The sequence below is a fragment of the Pocillopora damicornis genome, chromosome 2 (genome assembly GCF_964200805.1).
Source record: "Pocillopora damicornis chromosome 2, jaPocDami1.2, whole genome shotgun sequence".
Classification (NCBI taxonomy): Eukaryota; Metazoa; Cnidaria; class Anthozoa; order Scleractinia; family Pocilloporidae; genus Pocillopora; species Pocillopora damicornis.
The window spans coordinates 867,053-889,805 of NC_142671.1; the positions used below are offsets into that span (position 1 = coordinate 867,053).

At 36.9% G+C, this 22,753-nt stretch overlaps 3 protein-coding genes and 1 long non-coding RNA gene across 5 annotated transcripts in view; 2 read left to right on the top strand and 2 right to left on the bottom strand.

Moving 5' to 3' along the window:
- Positions 1–5,899, bottom strand: LOC113667437 (lysM and putative peptidoglycan-binding domain-containing protein 1). The gene is made up of 4 exons (XM_027183257.2): positions 5,754–5,899; positions 4,618–5,620; positions 2,912–3,258; positions 1–2,212 (listed from the first exon to the last, which is right to left on the bottom strand). The coding sequence occupies exons 2-4, from the start codon at positions 4,867–4,869 to the stop codon at positions 2,014–2,016; spliced, it is 798 nt and encodes a 265-aa protein (XP_027039058.2). The 5' UTR covers positions 4,870–5,620; positions 5,754–5,899; the 3' UTR covers positions 1–2,013.
- LOC149049441 (uncharacterized) lies at positions 5,791–8,696 on the top strand. The gene is made up of 3 exons (XR_016183252.1): positions 5,791–5,900; positions 6,034–6,103; positions 7,052–8,696. It is a non-coding gene; the product is annotated as an uncharacterized LOC149049441 (long non-coding RNA).
- Positions 8,521–19,095, bottom strand: LOC113667436 (uncharacterized). Of its 2 annotated transcripts, XM_027183256.2 has the most exons (13): positions 18,882–19,095; positions 16,868–16,921; positions 16,543–16,681; positions 15,501–15,575; positions 15,090–15,205; positions 13,631–13,780; positions 12,824–13,009; positions 12,194–12,249; positions 11,335–11,433; positions 10,643–10,716; positions 10,095–10,258; positions 9,744–9,830; positions 8,521–9,465 (listed from the first exon to the last, which is right to left on the bottom strand). In XM_027183256.2, exons 1-13 carry the CDS (start codon positions 18,957–18,959, stop codon positions 9,379–9,381), a joined length of 1,365 nt encoding a protein of 454 aa, XP_027039057.2. In that variant the 5' UTR covers positions 18,960–19,095; the 3' UTR covers positions 8,521–9,378. The 2 variants fall into 2 exon arrangements, with proteins under 2 accessions (XP_027039057.2, XP_089051083.1); XM_089194957.1 differs by lacking the exon at positions 16,868–16,921 and having other exon boundaries at positions 18,882–19,083.
- LOC113667439 (dymeclin) overlaps positions 18,951–22,753 on the top strand; it is a 16,441-nt gene continuing 12,638 nt past the window's right edge. The window contains exons 1-5 of the mRNA XM_027183259.2: positions 18,951–19,325; positions 20,516–20,568; positions 20,713–20,806; positions 21,613–21,788; positions 22,600–22,663. Of these exons, the coding sequence (XP_027039060.2) occupies positions 19,186–19,325; positions 20,516–20,568; positions 20,713–20,806; positions 21,613–21,788; positions 22,600–22,663 (527 nt within the window). The 5' untranslated portion in view covers positions 18,951–19,185. The remainder of the gene's footprint in view (positions 19,326–20,515; positions 20,569–20,712; positions 20,807–21,612; positions 21,789–22,599; positions 22,664–22,753) is intronic.

The window sequence follows — 22,753 nt, forward strand, 5'->3', positions numbered from 1 at the left end:
TATCGTAGAAAAACACTGTATGATACAGTCGGTTAATGTTTTAATTACCAAGATCAGATTATTAATTCTCCCTCCTAGCTGCTACACATTTCCTGGTAAATTAGTTACAAGAATTTGGTGTTAGATCAAGATATATAATAGGAGAAGTTACATCCTAATCACTAATAGGAGTTAAAGCATTAACCCATGAAACTCTGGTTTAAGTTATGACATACAAATACAAATCAACAATTTAGTTCTTCCCACAAACAGATTAAACCCTATTCACTCCCAATACATTAATGAAAATTCTCCTTACTGTCTGCCATAGATTTCTTTTAGAGTTTGCTTGGGGAATCATATTGTTAGAGATAAAGAAAGAAACTTACAGACAATTGACCTAGATACCGTGCGTTAAGGAAATGTAAGTGCTCAATGTATTGAATAATGCTTGTATACTGCTTGTCACATCTCACTCACTATGTATTTCATGCTGGCTTTGTAACTGTTCATAATATTCTTGTTAAATATTTCACATCATCCTATTAGACCAATTTTGCCTTGTTAATTTGTTTCACTATAAAAATACTTCAATTATTAATCCCTAAGAAAAATTCATGGACTTAATGATGAAAAAATATATTTAAAATGTTTCTCCAGGAAGTGACAACCACTCCTAATAATTACTTAACATTCAATTACCGTAACTTTTTATAGAACTGAATTTTCTTTCCATTTTATACATGGTTTAGCAGCTAAGAATCCAGTTTCACTTTCCATGTTAAACAGAGTCAAGATCAATAATTGATGGAATATTCACTGAGACAATGACAAACTTCCTTCATACCAGTCGCATTCATGTATAACATAAATGGAACTCAAAGTTTCCTGTCTCCATTGTTAGCTCTACAACTATGGTAAAATCTGACTGAGTTTGAATATAAAATTACTTCCTGGCCAGACAAAGTAAATTTCAGTCATTTCAAAATTTTCATCTCCTCTGAACCCTCACTAAGGAGTAAAAATCTCTACATGAATTCTTTTTAAATCTATACCTGTCACTCTATCTCATGCAATTAACCCTTCAAATCCTAGGATCTGCTTGTTAATTCTTGCTTCTGGCTGCTACACATTTCATTGTAATTTAGTTGCAACAATTTGGTGTTGGATCAAGAAAACTACTTGTACTTAACAAGTTTGAGTATTCTCATTACTTATTTGCTGGATGATGTACGGATATAAGAGGGAGAAGTTACATGTTAATCACTTGTGAGAGTTCAAGTGATAAAGGTGTGTTTGAGCTGACAGATTGTTATTGATTTCTGGTAAAGATGCCTGAGAAAATGCTGGCAACTGTGTGAACAGCAGATGAGTAGGGTGAGGGATTAGTTCAATGCAAAATTGAACTAGTGACTAAAAGCATATTAGTCTGACTAAAAAAAAAAGAAATATCTCAATTGAATTACCCCCTTTCCTCTGGGGCCAAAGTTTCCCTGCTTTTAGCTCCAATTAAAAACCAATTTGTGCTTCTGAGAAACTAAGACCACTTAACCCCAAAGAGTGACCAGCTTCTAATTTCTCTTTACAATATCACCCCAGAATCAAACATTAAGGTCATGAGAATCAAGGAAATGATCACCAACTTATAAAGCTCTTGATTTTTAAACAAATTCTCCTTGTCAGCACATCAGGAAATGTATAGAGAACAGTATGGAGAATATGCATACTGATGTTAGAGCGTAAAGGGTTAAAGACATCTGTCATTCAAAGGACTACGATTGGTATCTGGATAGCTATGTATGCTGTGAATGGACACATTTCCAACAAGCCTTTGAAGAATCTGCAGCTTAAACATTTTTGTTTTCCCTATCATTGATTTGAATTATACAGTATAAATTTACAGATGCAAATGTTTGTTGTAGATATTTGTATCTTGTCAAATTAAATAAAACTGGAGTCATGACTTTGTATGTATGATGGTCAATTCAAATCATAAAATGCAAAATTAAAATGATATCTGTTTTAGATCCTATGTCAAAGCTCAAAGAACTGATCATCGGCATCCTGGACAGCAGTTTTCTCCTTTCTTACATGCCTTTTAGATGCAAGTACTTGTCCTCTTTGTCGCCTTGAAGATCCAGCTTCAAGTGGTTGAAACAAATCATCTTCAGATGTGAGACTGCTGGCATGTGCTCTTTCTAAATCTGCAATAACTTTAGGTCCTGAAACAGTTCTGTGCACAAAAAAGTGTTTCATTGAGTAAATGACATATGTTGAATTCTCAAAATGAATCAATAAAAAAATAATACCGTTTTGTTCTAAGAGATACTCATTTAACTGGTAAATTTATGGCTCTTTATTCTGATCAATAGCTATAAAATGTATTTTTAGTCAATAAACATTTCAGACATTTCCGTTTTGGTGACCAGTTAGTTTGTAATTTCATTCAGATCTTTTGGTGTTAGTTATTACTATTGATGGTGGAGTATGGTTACTATTCATGTTGTTTTTCAGTCCTGTTGGTTTTATGAAATCCTTTGGGTATTGATACAAAGCTAGAACGTTAAAGATACACATGGCCTAGTTCTTATGCACTGGTGGGTAAGTGAAGTCTCACACCTTGACTGGCTCTGTTCTGAATTCCATGGAGAGATTTGTTGATGAATTACACACATTAAATTAAAAGAAATGAGTAAATACAAATCAGTACTGCATGCCACACCATCATTTGAGGTTTGTAGGTTTCATCATACAATGGAGTTTGTTAGGCCAAAATAAAAACATCTGTTTCTTAAATAGATCAAATGCACTTTACTTATGCTTGATTACAACTAGTTGCAAGACTACAGTACATAGAGATATCATGATTGCTGTTTTTGAGTTGTACAACCCATTATTTCAGTTTCCTTCTCTCATCATTATTAGACCTTACCTAAGTTTCTCAGATTCCTTTTTAGAGCTTTTTATCCTTGCATCAAGTTGCTCCAGAAAACTGGAAGCTGTGTTTTGTTGTTGTCTCTCCCCTTCTGTTTCTCTGGATTCCTCAAGAGATCCATCACACATGTGACCACTTTTATTTCCTTTGTCAACTCTTGCTTCAGAATTGATTGTGCCTCTGTCTTCATTTATACCACTATCATCTGTCCCTGATTCATCTTCAGAAAATTCAGAGTCTTCTATGTAGTGTTTTGAGTCCTTCCTAACTGGAATTTTTAGGATTTTAAACAAGTGTATATTGTCATTTGCCCAAATTTTGTTTGCTCTTTTTAACTGTTCAACCTAAAAAAGATATAATATGGATATCAACTTCTTACCTCATTGAGGAAAGAATTTGTTTGCTGTAACTATAATGTTTGATTAGTAAATGAAACAGCTTTCCTCAAGGAATGTATTTTCTAACAAATTTAATAAATCATACTACTTTACCTAATACTTTTGTCCACAAAAAAAAAAATCAATTTTCATTTGACATTATCATGGTTGGAGTAATTTTCAATTAAGTGTTGTAAATAATCCAGGATTTTTTTTCCTTTACTTTACCCAGTGGTTGCTCAAAAAACTTATGCCACTCTCTCAAACAATCAGATGCAAAACTAAAACCAATCACCATTTGGCTGCTTGCATCTTACAGCACTTTGGGCAATTTGGTCCGTTTTACTTTCAGTTCTCATTGGCTCATAAAGGTAATTTCCTTTCTCCTGATTGGCTTTTGTAATATCTTTGGTTTAGGTTTAACGGCACTTAATCAGAAAGCACTCTTCTCCTATCCAGGAATTGCCAACAATCTTGTATGGAAAACAATAATAAAATTTTTCATTCTGATGCCAAAGAATGAACACATAGTTCACAGGCCTAGAGTTTAGGTCTTAATTCACAAGAAAGAAATACAAGCCATGTTTACTGTTCCATTCCGAAATGGAAAAATGAGACCCTAGAGATACTAAGCAAAATTAGATAAATCTTAAGTTGAACGACTGGTACACTTCCTGGAGTGGCTGCACAGACCGCTCTGCACAATACCGTATCATAACTTTTATATTACAGCTAATGAGGATAGCAAGTGTTGTGTAATGAACGCAAAGAAATTATCCAACGTCAATATTCGAAAGCAAAAAAAAAGGAAAGAAAACAAAAGATCAATCCAGAGCAGTGGTAGGAGAAAGTTCTATCAATTAAAACACGTGAGCTGTCCAGCCGGAAAAAGTAAGCAATGTGTACGAAAAATATCACATGTGGCTTAGATTTCCAGTCACCACTTTCATTTCAACAATCGTGGAGTATTACGTAAATGTAAGCTTCCGCTTTTGCACGGTGATCGTGAACCAAATTCTAAGGAAAATATTCTGACAGCACATGACAAAGTTCTTGTAAGTTTTCTTCAATATTCATACTCTAATGCAAAGCTAAATTCAAGAACGAAAAAGAAAAGCCATAAACAACATAGTAATTCGAGAATCACATGGGAGGAGCATTACCGAACACAGTAGGTCTGCAAACACGTAACCGGCATGGTGACTATTGTTCTTCGATAACATATCGAGTTTAGGCCGCATTATTGTAATGCTTTCAATTTTTTTTTATCCTTCCTTCCTATAAAATGCATCTACTGTAAAAGAAAATTCTGAGCTTGATTCTCACCGTCACCCCATATTTTATAGCAAGTCCTTGCAATGTGTCGGTAGGTTCCACAACATGACCTATCAACTTCACGTCGCATTGCGGTTGCAGTGGATTCCGAGTAGCCCCATAAGATTTTGGTGCCTCAATGCTCTCTGACAGAGAACTTCTCTCTGAGGCTTCATTTTTCTTGAATGAATGGAGTAGGGGATTTGATTTATAGTTTCGCTGTCCACGATCGGAAAATAAATTCTGCCTTTCTCCTTCCGCCATCTTCCATTTTGTTGACACCTTTTAGATACCAGCCTCGCGCAGACTTTCACGTGATTTCGCTTTCTCTTCCTGGTGGGGTAGGGTAGGGTGGTTCGCCCTACGCTGAAAAATTTATACGCTATACGAACACCTGAAAACGTGAAAACGATACAGAAAAAAGAAAACCAGACCAACAAACAAACGAAAAAGCAAAGCTAAAGCATTACTTGCGATGAAGGAATGATGAAAAACACGTTTTTATTTGAGTTAATGGCAATATCATGAACACGAGTAGGAAAACCGCACTGAAATTTATCTAAAGGGGGAGGAGCATTGGGAGTTTTGGCTATTTTTGAGATCGGTTTTCCAGTTTTTTGGCCAAAAAAATTCGGTGTTTCGGTTTTCCATTGCACTAAGTTTCACAAAGTTTAAAACTCGCAGCTGCATAAAAAGGGTCAATGAAGGATCTGTGTATCGATATTTAGTCGTTTTAGATCAGAGAAGAATCTTTTGTTTTGTCAGCTGAACGTTCGTTGTCGGATGTGGTTCGAGAGCTAATCTTGCCGATAATCAAGATTTCATGGGATGTTGGAAATATTTCTTTCTAAATCAAGTAGTCATCAAAACCTGCCAGTTTTCCGAGCCTGGGCAAAGCTCTTGTCGGAGGAGTCAGAAATACAAATATGCGCACCTCACTTCTGAAACGACGTATCTTTCTCCACCGAAGAATTATCTCTATTTATAACGAAATGTTCAAAGCCTCTCAGAAAATCTGTTAGGAATCACAAAATAGTAGAAATGATGAACTAGTCACGTCTACTCTAAGTTAACACATGACGTGCATGGATGATTAAATACAAGCATCACGTTTTCCGGCCTTATTACTTCACGCTTCACGTACTTACTTTTGCCTTAGGCACGCGTAATTAACCCTTTGCTTTCACTGACAATTAAGTTGAACTGGTTACTTCTCTTAACCACCGTAAACTTTACTGGAGTATATTCGCGATTCTTCAGCAGCAAGTTTTTTAATTTCAAGCTTTCCTATCCAGGTAACTTTTGGCTGTGAACATGCAAATTTGGCAGAGACTTGAATTAATGCCCTTATAATTATGCGCAAAGGCAAAATATGTATGCGACGGACGAATAATAAATGTTTCTCCGTTCTCCGACTTATTTTTTCAGATCAACTAAACGAACAGATTTAACCTTGAATTCATCTCGATCATATATTCCTACTGAGCTTTGAAAATAGGTTGGTAATAAGACACTTAATAAGATAGGCATTTAGTCGCTTATCACCTATCGCTTTTACCGAACCTTGAACTCAACAGAGCGATGGCTCAGAGCAATCGCTCTGACGAAGGGCTAACGCTCGAAACGTCTGCTTTTTTACTCTTTACGGTGGCTAATTTACGTTTTCAACCCAGTTGTTAACACTAAATTACCTTCTATACTCTCCCACCGACGCAGCACCACAGTTTCTTTAGAAACTTACCCCTTCATTCACTTGAACTCAACAGGTAATTTAGTGTTAACAACTGGGTTGAAAACGTAAATTAGCCACCGTAAAGGGTAAAAAAGCTGACGTTTCGAGCGTTAGCCCTTCGTCAGAGCGATTAGAGGAATTGCGGGTTGTGTGTGGATTTATATGTAGAAAGTGGAGCTACGCCATTGGTGGGAATATGGTGACGAGAAAACAGGAATAAATTAGTTGAATGAAAAGCGCTCGTTGATTCCATGGGGATTAAGGGTGCCGATTTGGAATATAAATTTTTGTTCTAGTGTTTTGCGGCTTTCCGAACTGCCTAGATGTAAGGAAAGGCCGCAAACTGCCATATGCTGTTTAGAACTCAACAGACTTATTCGCGCTATTTTTTCCTTTTTCTTTACCCAAAAAGTCAATGTTTAGGCAACTAGAACACATAGAATGTATTAGCTCTCTATGTGTTTTCATTTCCCATCTAAAGAGGGGTCAAAAATTACGTTAAGTTGGCACTTTGCGACATCAACAATATCATGAGCAATATTAGTTCGCTGCAGCCATCGTAAGTGGTAAAACGACATAATTAATAATTTAAACTGACTGAACTACGTACTGGATTCTGTGAATGGGGATACGTATAAAAATTAAATTTATGCAAAAAAAGAAACAACACATCGATATTAATGGGAATATTGTTCTTGTCCTGTCTTTGTTTAGCTTTGTGCGAATGAGGCTGGGGCACAATAAGGATGTACGTCAAACTGACACGTTCCGAACGCTGTATTTAAATTGAATCACCAGCTAGGTTCCGAGTCAGTGAAAGGATTTCTCAAGCTTACCACTATACAAGCATTTGCTGAAACTTGCATCTTCAGATGGCAATTTCTGTGACAGGGGAAATAATCCTCTGCGTCGGATATGCAGTCATTTTTATCGCAAACATCTTGGGGAATTCATTCGTGTGCGCGGTCGTTGTTCAAAACAAGAAACTTTACAACTTTACATCTATTTTGATAGTGAACATGGCGATCAGCGACCTGACGCTTGGTGTGTCTGGTATGATACATATCGTTTTAGAAATTTTGTTTCTCATGGCGGGGAGTAGCAAGAAAAGCCTAATGTGCGGCAGACTTAACGTAGTGACCCTGTTTAGTGCGTCAGTGTCCATCTACACCATGTGCGTACTGGCATTCGATCGATACTTATCCATTGTGAAACCAGTGCTGCGACGAACGACGCTAACAAAAGGAAAACTGAAATTAATTCTTCCAGCCATTTGGATTGTATCGCTGGCATTATTCGCATTGAGTTTGTACTTCAACGAACACCACGAATTGGAGAACGAGAAATATATCTGCTGGGAGACCTTACCGCTGGAGGGGCTACCACGATCTTACCGAATTACCATTTTCGTCACCATGTATTTGATACCCATGTGTGTAATTGTGTACTTTTTGGGAAAAGTCTTTGTTCATCTCTGGTTTCACGAAAGAAAAAACCCTTCAACGAGCTTGGTACTTTTGAAGTCACGTCTACACTTAACACAGATTCTTAGCAGTGTTATCTTGCTGTTTAACATTTGTTGGCTTCCGTGGTTCATCTTAGAGCTGGGCTCTGGTTTCGGCAGTTCCTTGGCATTAAGATCGGGTCTGGCTTTACTGGCAGTGGCACAATCGAGTTTAAATCCTTTTCTGTACTCGTTTCAGAGTCAGAACTTTCGACAGCACCTACGGAAAATAGCAAAGAGAAGGAAAAGTAATCCAGTAGTGATTGGCATGGGTGTAACAAAAAGAACTGGAAAGCTTTTTGGTTAAGTACAGTAAGACGAAAATCAAGGTTTTCTTAAGTGACAGTCAGCCCGGAACCAAGCTAAATATGGCCAAACAAGAACTCAAAGTAAAAACAAACAAACCTGAAACGCTTTAGGAAACGTTTTGGGAAACGCTTCGACCAATCAAAATGCATGAAACGGCAAAACCAGTGGATCCTGGATTATTTAATCTAATTCGACAGCTTGTCAACCATCTCGACTAACTGGCAATTATAGGTCTGTAATGCATACAAACAAGTGTACCTGTTGTGCAAAATGGACAACCATGCTCCGACAAATATTCCCCAATACGTTTTCTTGAGAAAGTCGAAGTTAAAACTTGAAATAAGCAGGCATACGAAAAAATACGGCAAAGTAAAATGTTTCAGTCATTTATTAAGTGATAAATGCATACAGCGTCCCAATAACACTTGGAATATTTCGAATTCTTGGCCTCTCCTGAAATGTATATGCAAATGTATCACCGCCTTACAAATTTCCTATCATAAATTTTTGTTTATCTGAAGTAAATTCTAAAGTTCTAGAACTTGTGATGAATCTTTGGATACCATAGTGCGATCATGAAAAAAGGTTCTTTTTTTTTATTTAATCATTTGATGACTACATTATCATAAGAAATTCTAAGATACATTCAAAACTAATCTTTGGACGATACAACGAAGCGAGCCGTTTTTTTTAGGATTGGCTACCGTGTGGACAAGATGGCCAACCTTTTCTGCTTGGGACTGCCCGCTTTGAACACGAAAAAAAGACCAAACTAAATTTGTTCAATCAGATTGGCTGAATATTGGTCCCGTTATTCTTTGTTTTTACCTTGAATGCAACAAAAACGGCAAAAAAAGAACTTAAACAATATCCAGCTATGTTGACCTCAAAACAGAACATCAACACACTTCATAATTTTACCACACACTTAGTCGATAACGCACTTCCTGAGATATATGATAAATGGGCTCGGAATACTACCAAGTTATCCCCCAATATTTCAAGTATTTCAATGATGTGTCGAAAAGAGCTTTTCCTGTTTTGCTGTTGGAATCTTTTCGAGGCGAAGATGCTTTTTTTGGGTTGTTTTTCCTCGGTGATATTCAAATCGCATTCCTCCCTGCGAAAATTCTTTGCACACGTGGGAGTAACCCTGAATAGCATTAATGGAATAACAATGATGTCTTCCGAGATATGTCGATGAAATATCGGATGCGCGCAGTCTGTTTTATCTTTGACTGTGGTTTGTTGTGACACCGGCCATGTCCAGAATCGCTCTGTCTGGGTTTTCATCCCACCTCCCGGGTCGCTTTACCTATAGCAGGAAAAAAAGCGTCACTCTTAGTTCATGGAACAACCCACTGATTTAATTGCGCATGGCCTACTTTCTTATAATGATACCATGCATGCGTTTATTCCCGTATCAAAGACCTCCTTTGTGATCCATGCGTATCCCTAAAGTTATGACGGTTCACTATTCCTGATCTAAAACAACTCCTCTCTTCGTCCAACTAAAGTTACTTGGAACCTGGATTTCCAGAGAAACTCTGCTATCAGATAAATATTTTCAAAGTAATCTCCGCTTTTTCAAACCTTTTGAAGTTTCTCTGCTTGTTTTCGTTCCCATTGTTGTTGTTTTTGCTGTTTTGCTTTCAATTCCTGTCCACCACATCCCCAAATCTGAAATCGAAAACACAACGAAGAAGCAAAATGTTTGATTCAAAGCGAAGACGTAGTGTGTATCAAGAACAAATAAGCACCGTACTGAGAATTTGGATCAATGTCAGCAACTTCGCATCTATCCCTCCCCTAACCCCCCAAAAATCAACTGATAACAAGTTTGGGTTAATTTTACGTTAAGGGAGGAAAAAGTGCGCCGTTGCTTATACTGACATTGATCTGAGAATCTCAAGAATATCTAAGCGGTTGCAGTGATGTTTGTACCTCTATTTTGTTGATGGTCTGTGGCGTCAAATCCATCTGATAATGAAGTTTAGCAGCAGTTAAATTAGCATCCAGTGTGACACAAGGCCTTGAAGTCTGACCCAGAACTATCCCTGATGGCAAACCTCTCGCCCTCTCGTTAAAGAAGATCAAGTTTGGACCAGCTATTGAACAAAAACGAAAAGATTGTAACCCTCGTTCCTAGTGTGCAACTTTTTCTTACAGTGTCATATACGATTGTCTGCCGACAATGTAATGACGTTCCCTTGAAACAAGCTTAGCTAACCTTAGCTTCGCAAATCAACCAGTAGACTATTTTTAGGGTTGATCTGGCTGATGATTTCCTAATATCCTTTGAACTTTTGCATGGAGTAGACAAAGACAACAAATGAATGCTAGAGCTTCCTCTCTCCTACACGCGCACACATAGCCCGAAAGTCATCTTGCCCTCTAGTTTAGGGCGACATAACTTCGGGCGAGATGACTTCCAGTCGACTTGATCGGTTACCCCGTGTATGCATCAAACTGTAAGCGCCCATATTTCTCACCTCTTAACACCCGAAACTTGGGTCTCACTTGAATAATCCTACATCCAGAATTTCCCCAGCTTGATAATGATTCCCTGAAGGACAAAGGATGGAACATTACGGTCATAACTCTGAGTAACTACCTTGGTCAACTGGTTTTTAAACTTTTCACTTCAGAAAACGATCGACAAGCAGTTTTATTTCATTATGATAACTAAAAACGAGAATTACGATAGTCAACTTATGTTTTACAATACCTTTACAATCTGGTATGACAAACAACTGACTACAAAACACGATACCTATAACATTCACACAAACCCCTGAGGGGGAAGGGGGGGTTAGTCTGTAAAGCATCAAGACCAACACACAGTCAAATGCATGTGGCTTAAAAATGACAACTTTTTATATAGAAAAGAATTTACGAACTGACACAGTGACAAGATAGGGTTTATAATGACGCTTACGCGGGCTTGTCGGAGTGGATCCTGTATTCTGATTGGCTACCCCAATTGCTCGCTCAAGATTTCCCATTATGATCATACAGGAAAAAAACAATCCTCGTAGCTGAGTTCACAAAACTTAACAATTCTCACAAATTTTTTTCAATGCAAAAAAATAACAGCTGGCGAATGCCAAAATCATCTTTAAATTTCTCTTGGCTTGGAAAATAGGGCATGTGTACTGTTTCATATATACATTCGATCCCTTACCTCCATTCGACATCAATAGCTGCAATGAGTAATCCTTCCTTTCCAACCTTTAACAGAGCGACAGTAGGTCCACGGTAATCCATGCAGTGATGCTTGAACCTAAATCAAAACAAAATACCATCGGTGACTTATACCGAAACCAAACAATTCTAAAAATAAGTCAGCGGTTTTATCAAAAGCCGGTTACTGTGGCGGTCTACCGCTGCCTATAAGATCTCTTACCGCCGTCTCTTTAACTAGCAGGCTCACGTGCTTGTATTTCGCCTTATGGTTCCTTTCCCGGACACGGCTGCATATTATAAGATCGGCAGCTGCTTATGGAAAAATCTGTTAAAAACCCCCTGTAAGTTGTTACTTTTCTCTACACCCCAAGCTGTAAAGGCTGATTTAATTTCCTGAAAACTGTACAGTATGAGCGAGAGATGTCCTTTGCCTATTCACAAAGTTAGGAAACATGAGTTCCCACGGGGAATCAAACTTCAGACCTTTTGGTGCTTTACCAAAAATAGCCTGTCAGCAGACCTTCATTACCAGCGCTTGAGCAGCGCGAATCGATAAGAGATTTACAAGGCGTCTTACGCTATTACCGCCAGAACCTAGGATAAACCTCTCCCCGACACGTCTCAAAATTTCCCGCGGGCGGAGAAACACGCGTCCTGAAGCACTTATAAAAGAGGGCCTACTTGCAGGCTGTACAACTGAACTACAAAGAACTCCATAATGAGTCAGGTACTTATGGGGTGACACGCGTCCTGCATACTGTTACAGTTGACGTCTGCTAATTGTCTCTGACCCGCACTCATATCATATGCTCAACAACTCCCTCTATCCCTTCAGAAATGTTCAGCAAATCACTCACCTGTTTAAACTCTGACCATGTTCATGACTATCATAGAGTAAGGTCCATTCTTTACACTGGAAAGATTCAGAAAACAGTGAGAAAGTGGATAAAACATCACCATAGCACTGCGCAAACTTCATCACTATTTTACAGAGCTTCCCCACTTGATATTTCAAAGCACACACAAAACCGCTAGCCAGCTACACCGGCTAAAACCTCTCTGCTCATACTTTTCAGATCATGCTGTCTTAGAATTAGGTCTTACTTCTTTTTCTTTTGCGTGATTTCTTTACAACAATCAAGAATTACACTTCACCATTTTCTCTCTCAGTTACGTATTGTGCGCTATGTTTGATCAATTTAGCGAGCCGTATTTCACTGTGCGGCCCGCTAAATTCAGAGGTTTGTTTGAATTGAAATATTTCCCTCTATCTAAACCTAGAGATATCATAAATATCTTACAAAACTTTTTCTTCCCGGTCCGTACTGTAAGTTACGGAACCTTGCTCTTTCCGCTAGAATTTAAGGCTAGCGCGCTCAGCGCTTCGCTTTACCGGGCGAAAAAAGCTCGGTTCGTAACTTACACTATGGACCTTGAAGTTGGTTGGCAAGGGGTATTGAAAGTGTTACAAGACGAAATTAGCTTACTCTCTCTACAGGGTTTGCAATTCTTTCTTCTAAGACTTCTGACTGGAGACTGCCTGTGTTGAATGTTAAAGGGGTACCTCTTATGAAGCAATGTGGCAGGATGGTAGAGAGAATCCACAGGGTTTCTGTATTCAGTAAGGAATGGCTGTGTATTGGATCTAAGACGCGTGGTATTGCTGGAAATCCCTGTAACATAAACATGCAGTTACCCTAAACAGTAAACAGTCATTCAAGTGACAATTAATTTACTACAAACGGGCTTAACTTATCTGGAAATTACCTAAATTAGTCATTGTCCTTGTACATTCTTCTGAATCAATTATTGTATTTTCTAAAATGGCTTGATGATGTGTGCCAGAACAACTGCAAGACTAGTGCGTCCTACTCTCACTAGCTTGGATTGCTGCTAAGGCTAAAAATATCTTATTGTGTTTGTAAAACAAAAGGAGGTGAAATAATACAAAATTACTAGTGGTGCTCCTTTAACTTCATGAAATTTTGTATGTGTGTTTGTATACTCAATTTACTACTCTCCCAATGGGGCCCTCCAGTCTTTCAAGGGCCAATACAAATGAATGAAACAGTAACTAAACAGAGTGTTTAAAAATAGCAACTGGCAGAAGGCAGATCAGTTGGCTTTACACAAAGAGCAGCCAAGGAGTTGAACTCAGGGCAACCAAGAACAAATGCGAGGAATGGCAGGATGGAGGGTTTAAACCTAGGACCATGTGATTTCAAGAACATTACCCTGACCACTCCCACCACGCTGCCTCCTCCCAGTAGATAACAGTAGATAACAGTAGCTACCTCTGGAGTGGCTGCTGCAGCTGAATTTCCTCTTTGCAGGAGCATTTTCCTCATCCAGCAGTGAATTCCATCAAACACTCTTGGGCAGTTTTGTTTGGCCCAGCTACAAAATGTTTGACAGTCTACCTGAGTGTTGTCATCATCACCAATCTTTAAAAAAGGAAAGGCAACAAAAATTGAGGTGTAATAAAAATTTAACAAATAGATTCCAAGTTGCCATGCGTCTGTTCAGTAATAGATCACAGAGGACGTCAAAATATGGTAAGAACATAAAAGTGGCATGTGAGGCATAGCTGAGTATGTCACTGAATCTATTTGTTTTATATAATAAAGAATTTAAAAAAGTTTTAATGATGATGTCATCTATTTGTCTGTCCTCCAATAGATCATAAGTGAGAACCAATCAGAATGTGTGCATAACTGAGCTTATTATATAAAACACAGTTAGTTAACTGTGTACTCTATAAACTATTTAACCCTTTAACTCCCAGAGGTGAATAACATCTAACTTCTCCATGTGATAATTTTACATTTTCTAGCAAGCAGTTCATGAGAATAATCAAACTTATCAGGTAGAAGTTTTTATCTTGATCTTACATCAAATTCTCACAACTAATTTACAAGGAATTGTGTGGCAGAGAGAGGAGAGAATTAACAATCAGATCTTGGGAGTGACAGGGTTAAGAGGGTAAATTTCTAAAGAAACTGTGGTGCTGTGTCGGTGGGAGAGTATAACAGGAGAATTTAGTATTATCAACTGAGTTGATAACATAATTTGGCCACCATAAAGAGTTTAAAAGGTGAGCAAATACAAAGCTCTGACAAAGGGCTAACACTCAAAGCATCAGCTTTTAAACTCTTTATGGTGGCCAACTTATGTTATCAACTCAGCTGATAATACTACATTCATTACCTTGTTGACTCTATAGCTTATCTCACATCAGTTGCAGAAAGGTGACCAAAAATAGGCTAAATTACTAGTGATGTGCACATTAAGCTTCATTTGTTGTGAATTTATCTCATTCACCAAATGAAGTTTGACATTCACCACAATCAAGGAAATAATTCAAAAAATTAAAATCATTGCAGCTTAAATTATAGCATGCCCTCAATGTTCAGAAATCATGTGCATACACTCTACATCCTCAAATAATTTACTAGAAGAGGAATTTCAAGAAATTTAGGCTCACCAATCATTTCTAGAGCCATACTTAAGTTTGTTCAAATTTAAGGTAGCTAAATTACAAATCAGGGAATTCCTGTTGATTCAAACACAATTAATTAAAAGTAACTCAGCTGTGCCATAGCTGTTCCTACCATATCAGGAAAAATATACACATCATATGAAACATCATTAGTGTGTTACACATGAGATGACTTCAGCCATGGCAGACTTTTAAGCCTTCGAAAAATTTTTGACAAATAATAGTTGGCATCAACAAGAAAACTTTCAACTCACAATTGACCTTGCCCACACATCCGCTATTGTCTGTGATTCAGGCTTAGGACTCTGAAGGGCAGTACCAGCCACAACAACAGCAAGAGATCGTGAGATATGGAACATCTCCACCAGATCTGTTTTATTGGTTAAGAAAAAATGATGTTTTAGGAATCAATCCATCATAACATTTGGAAATATACTGACAACATTAACAGTAGGACCACAAACCATTTGCCAAGATCTGCCCTCACAACAAGACTGAATGCAAGCATTAAGAGGGTGGAATGGAGCATGTGTTTTTCATATTTCTTGGCCATTTAATTCTTTCCTTTGTACAACTCCTTTGCAGCCTAGCTGGAGTCAAACTCCAGACTCTAGACTCTGTGGTATATTCCTAAATAAAATAAACCTTGCCAGTTGATAATTTACCTGTAAATGACATGGTTGATTGTCCATCACTAAACAGTGCAAAGTATAATTCTAATCTTCCTGCAGATGTTGCTCCTATGGAAATGAAATAACCACACCACACATATAAGAGGGCATAACATTCTGCTCTTGGACATCTTCCATAGGAAAATCTAGCTTCAGATGTTAATAAAGAGCATCAGTAAATTATCATTCCTACTCAGAAGGAAAAATAGTTAACAACTCATCATTCACAAAGTGACTTATAAAATGTGGTTACTAAATACAGGTGTGACGTGAGTCACACTTGAACATTTTGCTAGTTAATGTTTGACAGTTGTAATTCAAGCATTCGCCAAAAACTGATTTTGTGATGTAATCATTTACAGCAGAAGAACACATAGAGGGTACAAATCAATCTGGAAAATGAACCTCAGTGGAACAACCTCTATTTTACTCTCTTAGGAGTTGGGAAACGTAATTTATCACTTTGCTTCATGTTATTTTGTTTTCTCACATCTTTGGTTCAGGCATTTTTGTTTAATTGGTCCTTGACTTTCATTTTTTAGTTTTTCCACCTCATGCCATGTGATTTAGAGCATATTCAATAAAGCTGGCTAAAAGTAACTACTCTAGCATGGTATATTGGTTTCAGTGGTATCACCTCAATTGACTCACAATTGCAGTCAAGAATGCAACAACAGGCTAGAGTGCTAGGAGGGGGGAAAGTACTGTCTGCTGCACTTTAGTTGGAGAACCAACTAACTAAGTTGATCAACATAAGTGAAAAGAGAAGTACTCAAGAATGCTCTGTAAAATGATATCACTTTGTAAAAGAGAAGTTAGTTTTGTAAATTCTAGATGGCAGCTTCTGCGCTGGCATCAATTCCATTTCAGTGGTGGCTAAGAGCAACTTTTTTGGAGGGGGAGGGGTGTTTTCTTTAAAGTAACACCTTAGGCTAAAAAAAGATCAGACTGAGGGAGTAGTGGCTATCAAACCTATAGAATCCTTAGTAGAACAATGTAAAGGGATACACCAAGTAATGTATTTCAGAGTCAACACCTTTTTCTAAGAAAACATCAAATCCATTGACAAACTCATCACATCCTAGTTGCACCGCATTCCTGTCACATCCTCCACTTAATGCTATAAGTGAGAAGAGTGGCTCATCAAATTCATTTATTTCAGATCTGAAGTAGTTCTGAAATGAAATAAACATAAACTGCAAATTAAAAGTCATTTACAAAAATCAATCTTTTAAATGGTCTACAAAAACCTCTACACCCTGTGTTTCTTATATGGTATTACTGAAAAAAAGGGGAAAGAAAAATCAAAACGCCACAAAACAAGGGTTCTGTCATAACCAGAAAACAAAAGTCTGCTTTACCTGAAATACTTCTTTTCTTATGGATGATATTCCATCTGTAACTTCAGCAAGTTCCTGTTATTTAATTATACCAGATAAAATAATTCCATCTCTTGCACCAATTTAACTTACTTTTCATTCCAAAATAAGTGAAAGGACTATGGGACCCTGAGGTTGCCAACAGGCTTATATCATATTCTATCCCTGTCCCCAGGCTTCCACTCTTTCAAGTGGAGCTACCGTAAAAAACATGCAAGCTGTTACAATTCTTAAAATTAGTTACATAAGAAGGAAATATAAACAGCAAAATAACAACGTTCACCAAAATCTACATAAGCTTTGATATTCTAGATAAACTGCAGGTCTACCATGACTATGGTGGATGAGGGCTGCCACTCAAAATTTACAGTTTTTTTAGGACTGAATAAAAAATAAAAGAAAAAATAATTCAAAGCTAAAAGTAAAATGGAACATGACTGCACACAAAGGAAAAAGAACAATTGAAAGTAAAATAAAGTAGAAATCATTGCATTGTCAAAGTAAAAATCATTATAAAATAATAAAACCAAAATCCAAGGGCAATTCACATTGAAATGAAAAATAAATTCAACATCAAATCAAAACAAAAGTCAAAGTGAATATCGCTGAGGGCTGCCACTACCATGATACTGTGCGGGCATGATTGTATGTCTCATCATACATTGTATCCTTTGACTCAAGTGATAAAGTTATTTTGGTCTTGAGTGACTTTAGAAGAGTTTTTTAGTATTTTGATGTCAGATTTCAGTGAAGCCTTATGGAAAAATAATGCCGATCCTGAAGAGGCTTGGCTGAAATATATCAGGCAAGGATCACAAAGACAAGAGATGATAAATTTCCTCACTAATGACTTTCCACTTTGTGCATGGAGTCTAAGAATGCTTGATAGAAGGCTTATCATTTTGACAAATTTTTCAATAATGGTACTGTTAAGTAGATCAAGTGATGAAGGCACAATGCACAAAAAAATTAAGGCATTGAAATACTAAAAAAACTCTTCTAAAATCACTCAAGACCAAAACAACTTCACAACTTCTGTAAAGGGACACAATGCATACAATCATGCCTGCACAGTATCATGGTAGTGGCAGCCCTCGGCCACAGTGATATTCACTTTAACTTTTGGTTTGATTTGATGTTGAATTTATTTTTTATTTCCACATGAATTGCCCTTGGATTTCAGATTTATTTCGAAATGATTTCTCTTTGACAATGCTATTACTTTTGCTTTTAAATTTGATTTTTTACTCCATTTTTCTTTCAGTTGTTCTTTTTCCTTTGTTTTGCAGTCACGTTCCATTTCATTTTCAGTTTTGGTTTATTTTTATCTTTTATTTTTTATTCAATCCTAGAAAAACTGTAAAATTTTGAGTGGTAGCCCTCGGCCACCATACATGACCTTCAGTGTGGGAATTCTGATATACTCTAGCCAGAATTTTCTGCTTTAATTGTAATTTCAACACAATTTTAAATTTAAGAAAAAGATTAATAAAACCCTATACTTTTCTATGAAAAAGCTGGACACCTTATCCCGAAGGCAATTTTATAACCCTATTCTATTTTAGGAAAAAGCTGGGTAAAATTTCCGCACAACCCCATACTACATTATGCATTCAGTTCTTGACTAGAGAAAACAATGAAAAAAACAATACATTTCCATTGGGAAAACAGATTTGTTTTGACAATAGTATGGGGCTGTGCAGATACTTTACCCCTACGCTATTCTATGAAAAGGCTGGACACCTTGTTCCGAAGGCAATTTATTGTTTTCGCCCTTGATTTCCCCATCCAAGAACTGTATGCCTAATGAAGTATGAGCTGTGCGGAAATTTTGCCGAAAAACTACCGGTCTTTGTTTTTAGAAACAAACACTCATAAATACAGCATACAGCGAGTATAATAAATGGCTAGCTCGAGCTGAAAGATGTTTCAGAAATATTAAAATTCACAACGTATAATAGTTTCTACAATCCCCAGACGGAAACGCTCGAGATACCTTAAATAATTTCGAAAGGCTTTCGTTGTGTGGTGATAGCTTGATTGGCTCTAGCTGGGAGGTCTGCTTGTTTCCCATAGTCTTTACGTTTAATGTCCATGCAGAGGCGTGTGAAAATACAGCAACTTCAGTGAATTTCAAGCCACGGCCACATGATAAACATTAGCACTCACCTAAATGCAGGCTCGCGTTTAAGCTGATTGTCAGCGGATTACTGTTGAAGAATTCGTGGCACTCAGAAGCTCAACTACAGAATAAAATGCAGCTTTTTACAACTTTTCTATAGCTCGAGTTTCTACTCAAAATGGGGGCTAAACCCTCATCTATAAGCGATTTGCAACACAACCCTGTCCTCCAAACATTTACTGGAGACACAGCGATTGGGGAAGAAGAAGAGTTTTGGCAAGATATCTTGGCGTTCTCGTTTCAAGCTCCCTACAACAGGTTAGCTAAAGCCAAATTAATTTAGTCCTATATTTGCGCATTAATTTTTCTTTAAATCTGAGAGATGATTTTGAAAGAGCCAGGTAGGAGTGAAGTGTGAGCTTCTCTATTTGACGCTTTCTGCGCGGAGGGATAGTATTTCTTTTAAGATCTAACTACATGTCAAATATAGGTACAACGATCGATAGTTTGCTTGTAAACATTGGCTGAGTTATTAAGTTTATGATTTCTTTTGTGAAAGCAATCTGTGGCTTGTGCTTTGATTCTGGCGCACTTTCGTACAGAGGGGAAGACGCATAGAATGGTTTTGGAAATTTCGTCAGGAATTATTTGTTTTGATGAAAAAGTTAGCATGTTATTCACTTGATTTACCACAGTCTGGTGATTTAATTGGCAATCACGAGATGGTTATGGAATGGTAAGGGGGCTCCTTAAATTTCGTTTTCGAAGCTTTGAAAGTGCTGTTCGTTGATTCATATGGTTTATCACTCGGTCATATTTAGTTTGCCCATACTGGCTAAAGTAAAAATGATGACCAGGCCACTCAAGGGAGAACTAAAGTAACTCGCCTAGAGGAAGAATTCCGATCCACTATCAACAGACTGTTGAAAAAATTTCGTGACTACATGCATTTAGAGTAACTGGACTGAGATTAGCTTGGCACTTGATTATTAAAAAGGCTGAACTTTGGAAATCCATTGTTTTCCCAACAAAAGGGTTAATACAAAAACTTTTCAAAAGTTATTACTGGGTGGCTTCTTATTACATCTGCCTTTGACTTGACTTGGACATCAGTTGTAGAACTACTTATTTTAACTTGCCTTCTGTTATTATACAGCCAGCAACGTAACAGTTTCTTTTCAAAGGAAATAACTGTGAGACTATTGCATCATTATGACATGGCCAGTCAACTGCTTTTGTTAATTTTCTTAAACATTACTGACTGCCTGTAGAACTTTCAACTGTTTATAATGACCTGTACTTTCATTCAAAGATAGAGCAAGGCTTTCAAAATTCAAGAGCAAGCTTAAAATTTTTCTTACAATATTTAGGAAAAAGAAATTATCACTCTCTCTGCTATATCTTTTTATAGGATTTTTTCAGTTTACATTTCCTTTTTCGTTAGACAAAACTGTACTTCCACATTCACAAATAGAATTGAAATCAACATAGTTTTCCTATTCTTTCAGTGCTGATGCCAGATTGTTGGAGGAAGCTACAGAACCAATTTGTCAAAGGCTAGGTACATGTTCAAATATTTGAAACTTGTTCCAAGCGAGCATCAATTGATAATAGACTATTTTGATTTATAAAATCCTTCTTAGGACTTAATCTACACTAGATTAATTTATCATAAAGTCAGTTAATTATTATTTCATCTTTTCAGTTGGAAACAATTTAACAACAAGAAATTTTGTCACACTTATAAAAGTGTTTTTGAAAAGAATACCAGATTTGAAAGACAGTACAAAATGTGACAAGTAAGTATTCATAGCTTTGTTAATTGGTTTTACTCAATTCTGTTAAAAGTTCCTTTCATGCAGTTAATATTAAGAGGTAACTTGACTGTCAGGTATACAATTCAGGAATTGATTGGCAAGTTGAGTACCATGTGTCTGTGTGTCTGTTTTTTTTATATTTTTAAAAACATACTTGGAGCATTTATTCTCAGAGCATGTATGTGTATACTCATCTAAAGCTTGTTTGGTTGTTTGGAGAGTTCAGCTGTGGTTTGTAGCCATTTTTGTTGCAGTTTGATTAAAATTTTAGCTAAAGAAATTTCTTCATATGTTACTCCTCAATTTCCTTTGTCCAATTGTGGACAAAATGGAAATTAAGAGTCAACCAGAGTCCAGCTGTAAATCAAATTACAACACAGTGATAACCCTTTAACTCCCAAGATCTGATGAGCAGTTCTCCCCTCTTGCTTCTACACATTTTCTTGTAATTAGTTACTAGAATTTGGTGTTAGATCAAGATAACAACTTCTACTTAAGTTTGAGTTTCAAACTTCTAGATAAGTTTGAGTTTGTGATCACCTGTTTGCTCAGTAATATTTGGATTTTTTAGGGAGAAGTGACTTGCATGTTACTTCTGGTAGGTAAAGGCTTTAAGTTGATAAAACCCACATGTATGTTGATTGAACAAGGCCTCAGTTTGAGATTTTCCTTTCATTTGATAAACACAATGCTAGTCCTTCAAAATGTAAGCATACCAGTCAGAGTGCTTTAGTTGAATTATTTTTCTGCCTGACTGATATCACATCAATTTTTTTTGCTTTTCACAGCAGTGACTTCACATCGGAGAGCTACAATGCCATCCTTCTTGTTCGTAGTTTTTCAAAATATTTTATAGAGATGTTACCCAATGAAGAGGTTATCAGGCATTTAGGAGGCTCTGTAGTGAAATCTCAAAGTGACGAGGATGTGTCTGGTTTCTCTGGACAAGTGTTGCACTGCACAGGTGATGATTGATGCATAACATACATATACTGTTATAGGTGATAAAGGTGATAAATTGTTGAACTTTCTATGAGCAACTCCTCCTCAGTTGGTATTAATACCACTTGTTGGCCTGCCTCTGCTGGACCCTTTTGACCAAATTCCATTTTAATTTTGTGGGATGTATGAAAAAAAACATAGCAAGTTAGCAGCAGGCTTAGTTCATCTATAAACTGTTGATCAAATCAGCTGCAGGACCCAGTTGTTCAAAGGATGGATAATGCTATCAACTGAATAAATAACCGTCTGATAGATCAATGTTGACAAAACACACAGAGTTGTCCACTAGTAAAGATCTACCCAGTGAATGGCATTAGTCACCCTTTGAACAACTGAGCCCAGGCCCCTGTTGTTTGAATGGTGGATAATGCCATCCAGTAGATACATTTCTACCACCTTCTGAAAAACTGCAGTGAAAAGGAACCCAATAAGAATATGAGATGTAAGCTAGCCCCCAAAATTGACAAATAATTTCACCACAATGATTGAAATATTTCTTAATTTCAGATACTCTGTTTATTTGTCAATTTCCATTCTTTCAGGACATTAAAAAAATGAATAATAATTACTATTTTGTTGACCTTGATATATAAAAGTTGGTACCATTTTTATAATTTATTATCAGTATTAAGCATGCAATGATTACTTGTTGCACTGCTACTGTCCTTGCCTACATAAAAACTGACACCCACATCTGTGAATAACTGCCATGCATGCAGTTATCGAATTGTATTCATTTAATGTTCATGATCTTTTATTTTCTGCTTTTGTAGACTGTGGAATTATAGAGGATCTTATTTGTGGTCTTATTGATGTCATTGTCAATGTGCCTGTCAGGTATCATAAAATAAGATTTTTTTTTCTAATTTTAGAATTATTGAATTTGTTAATTTAATTTATTAATTTTCTACTATGACTTGAATAGCA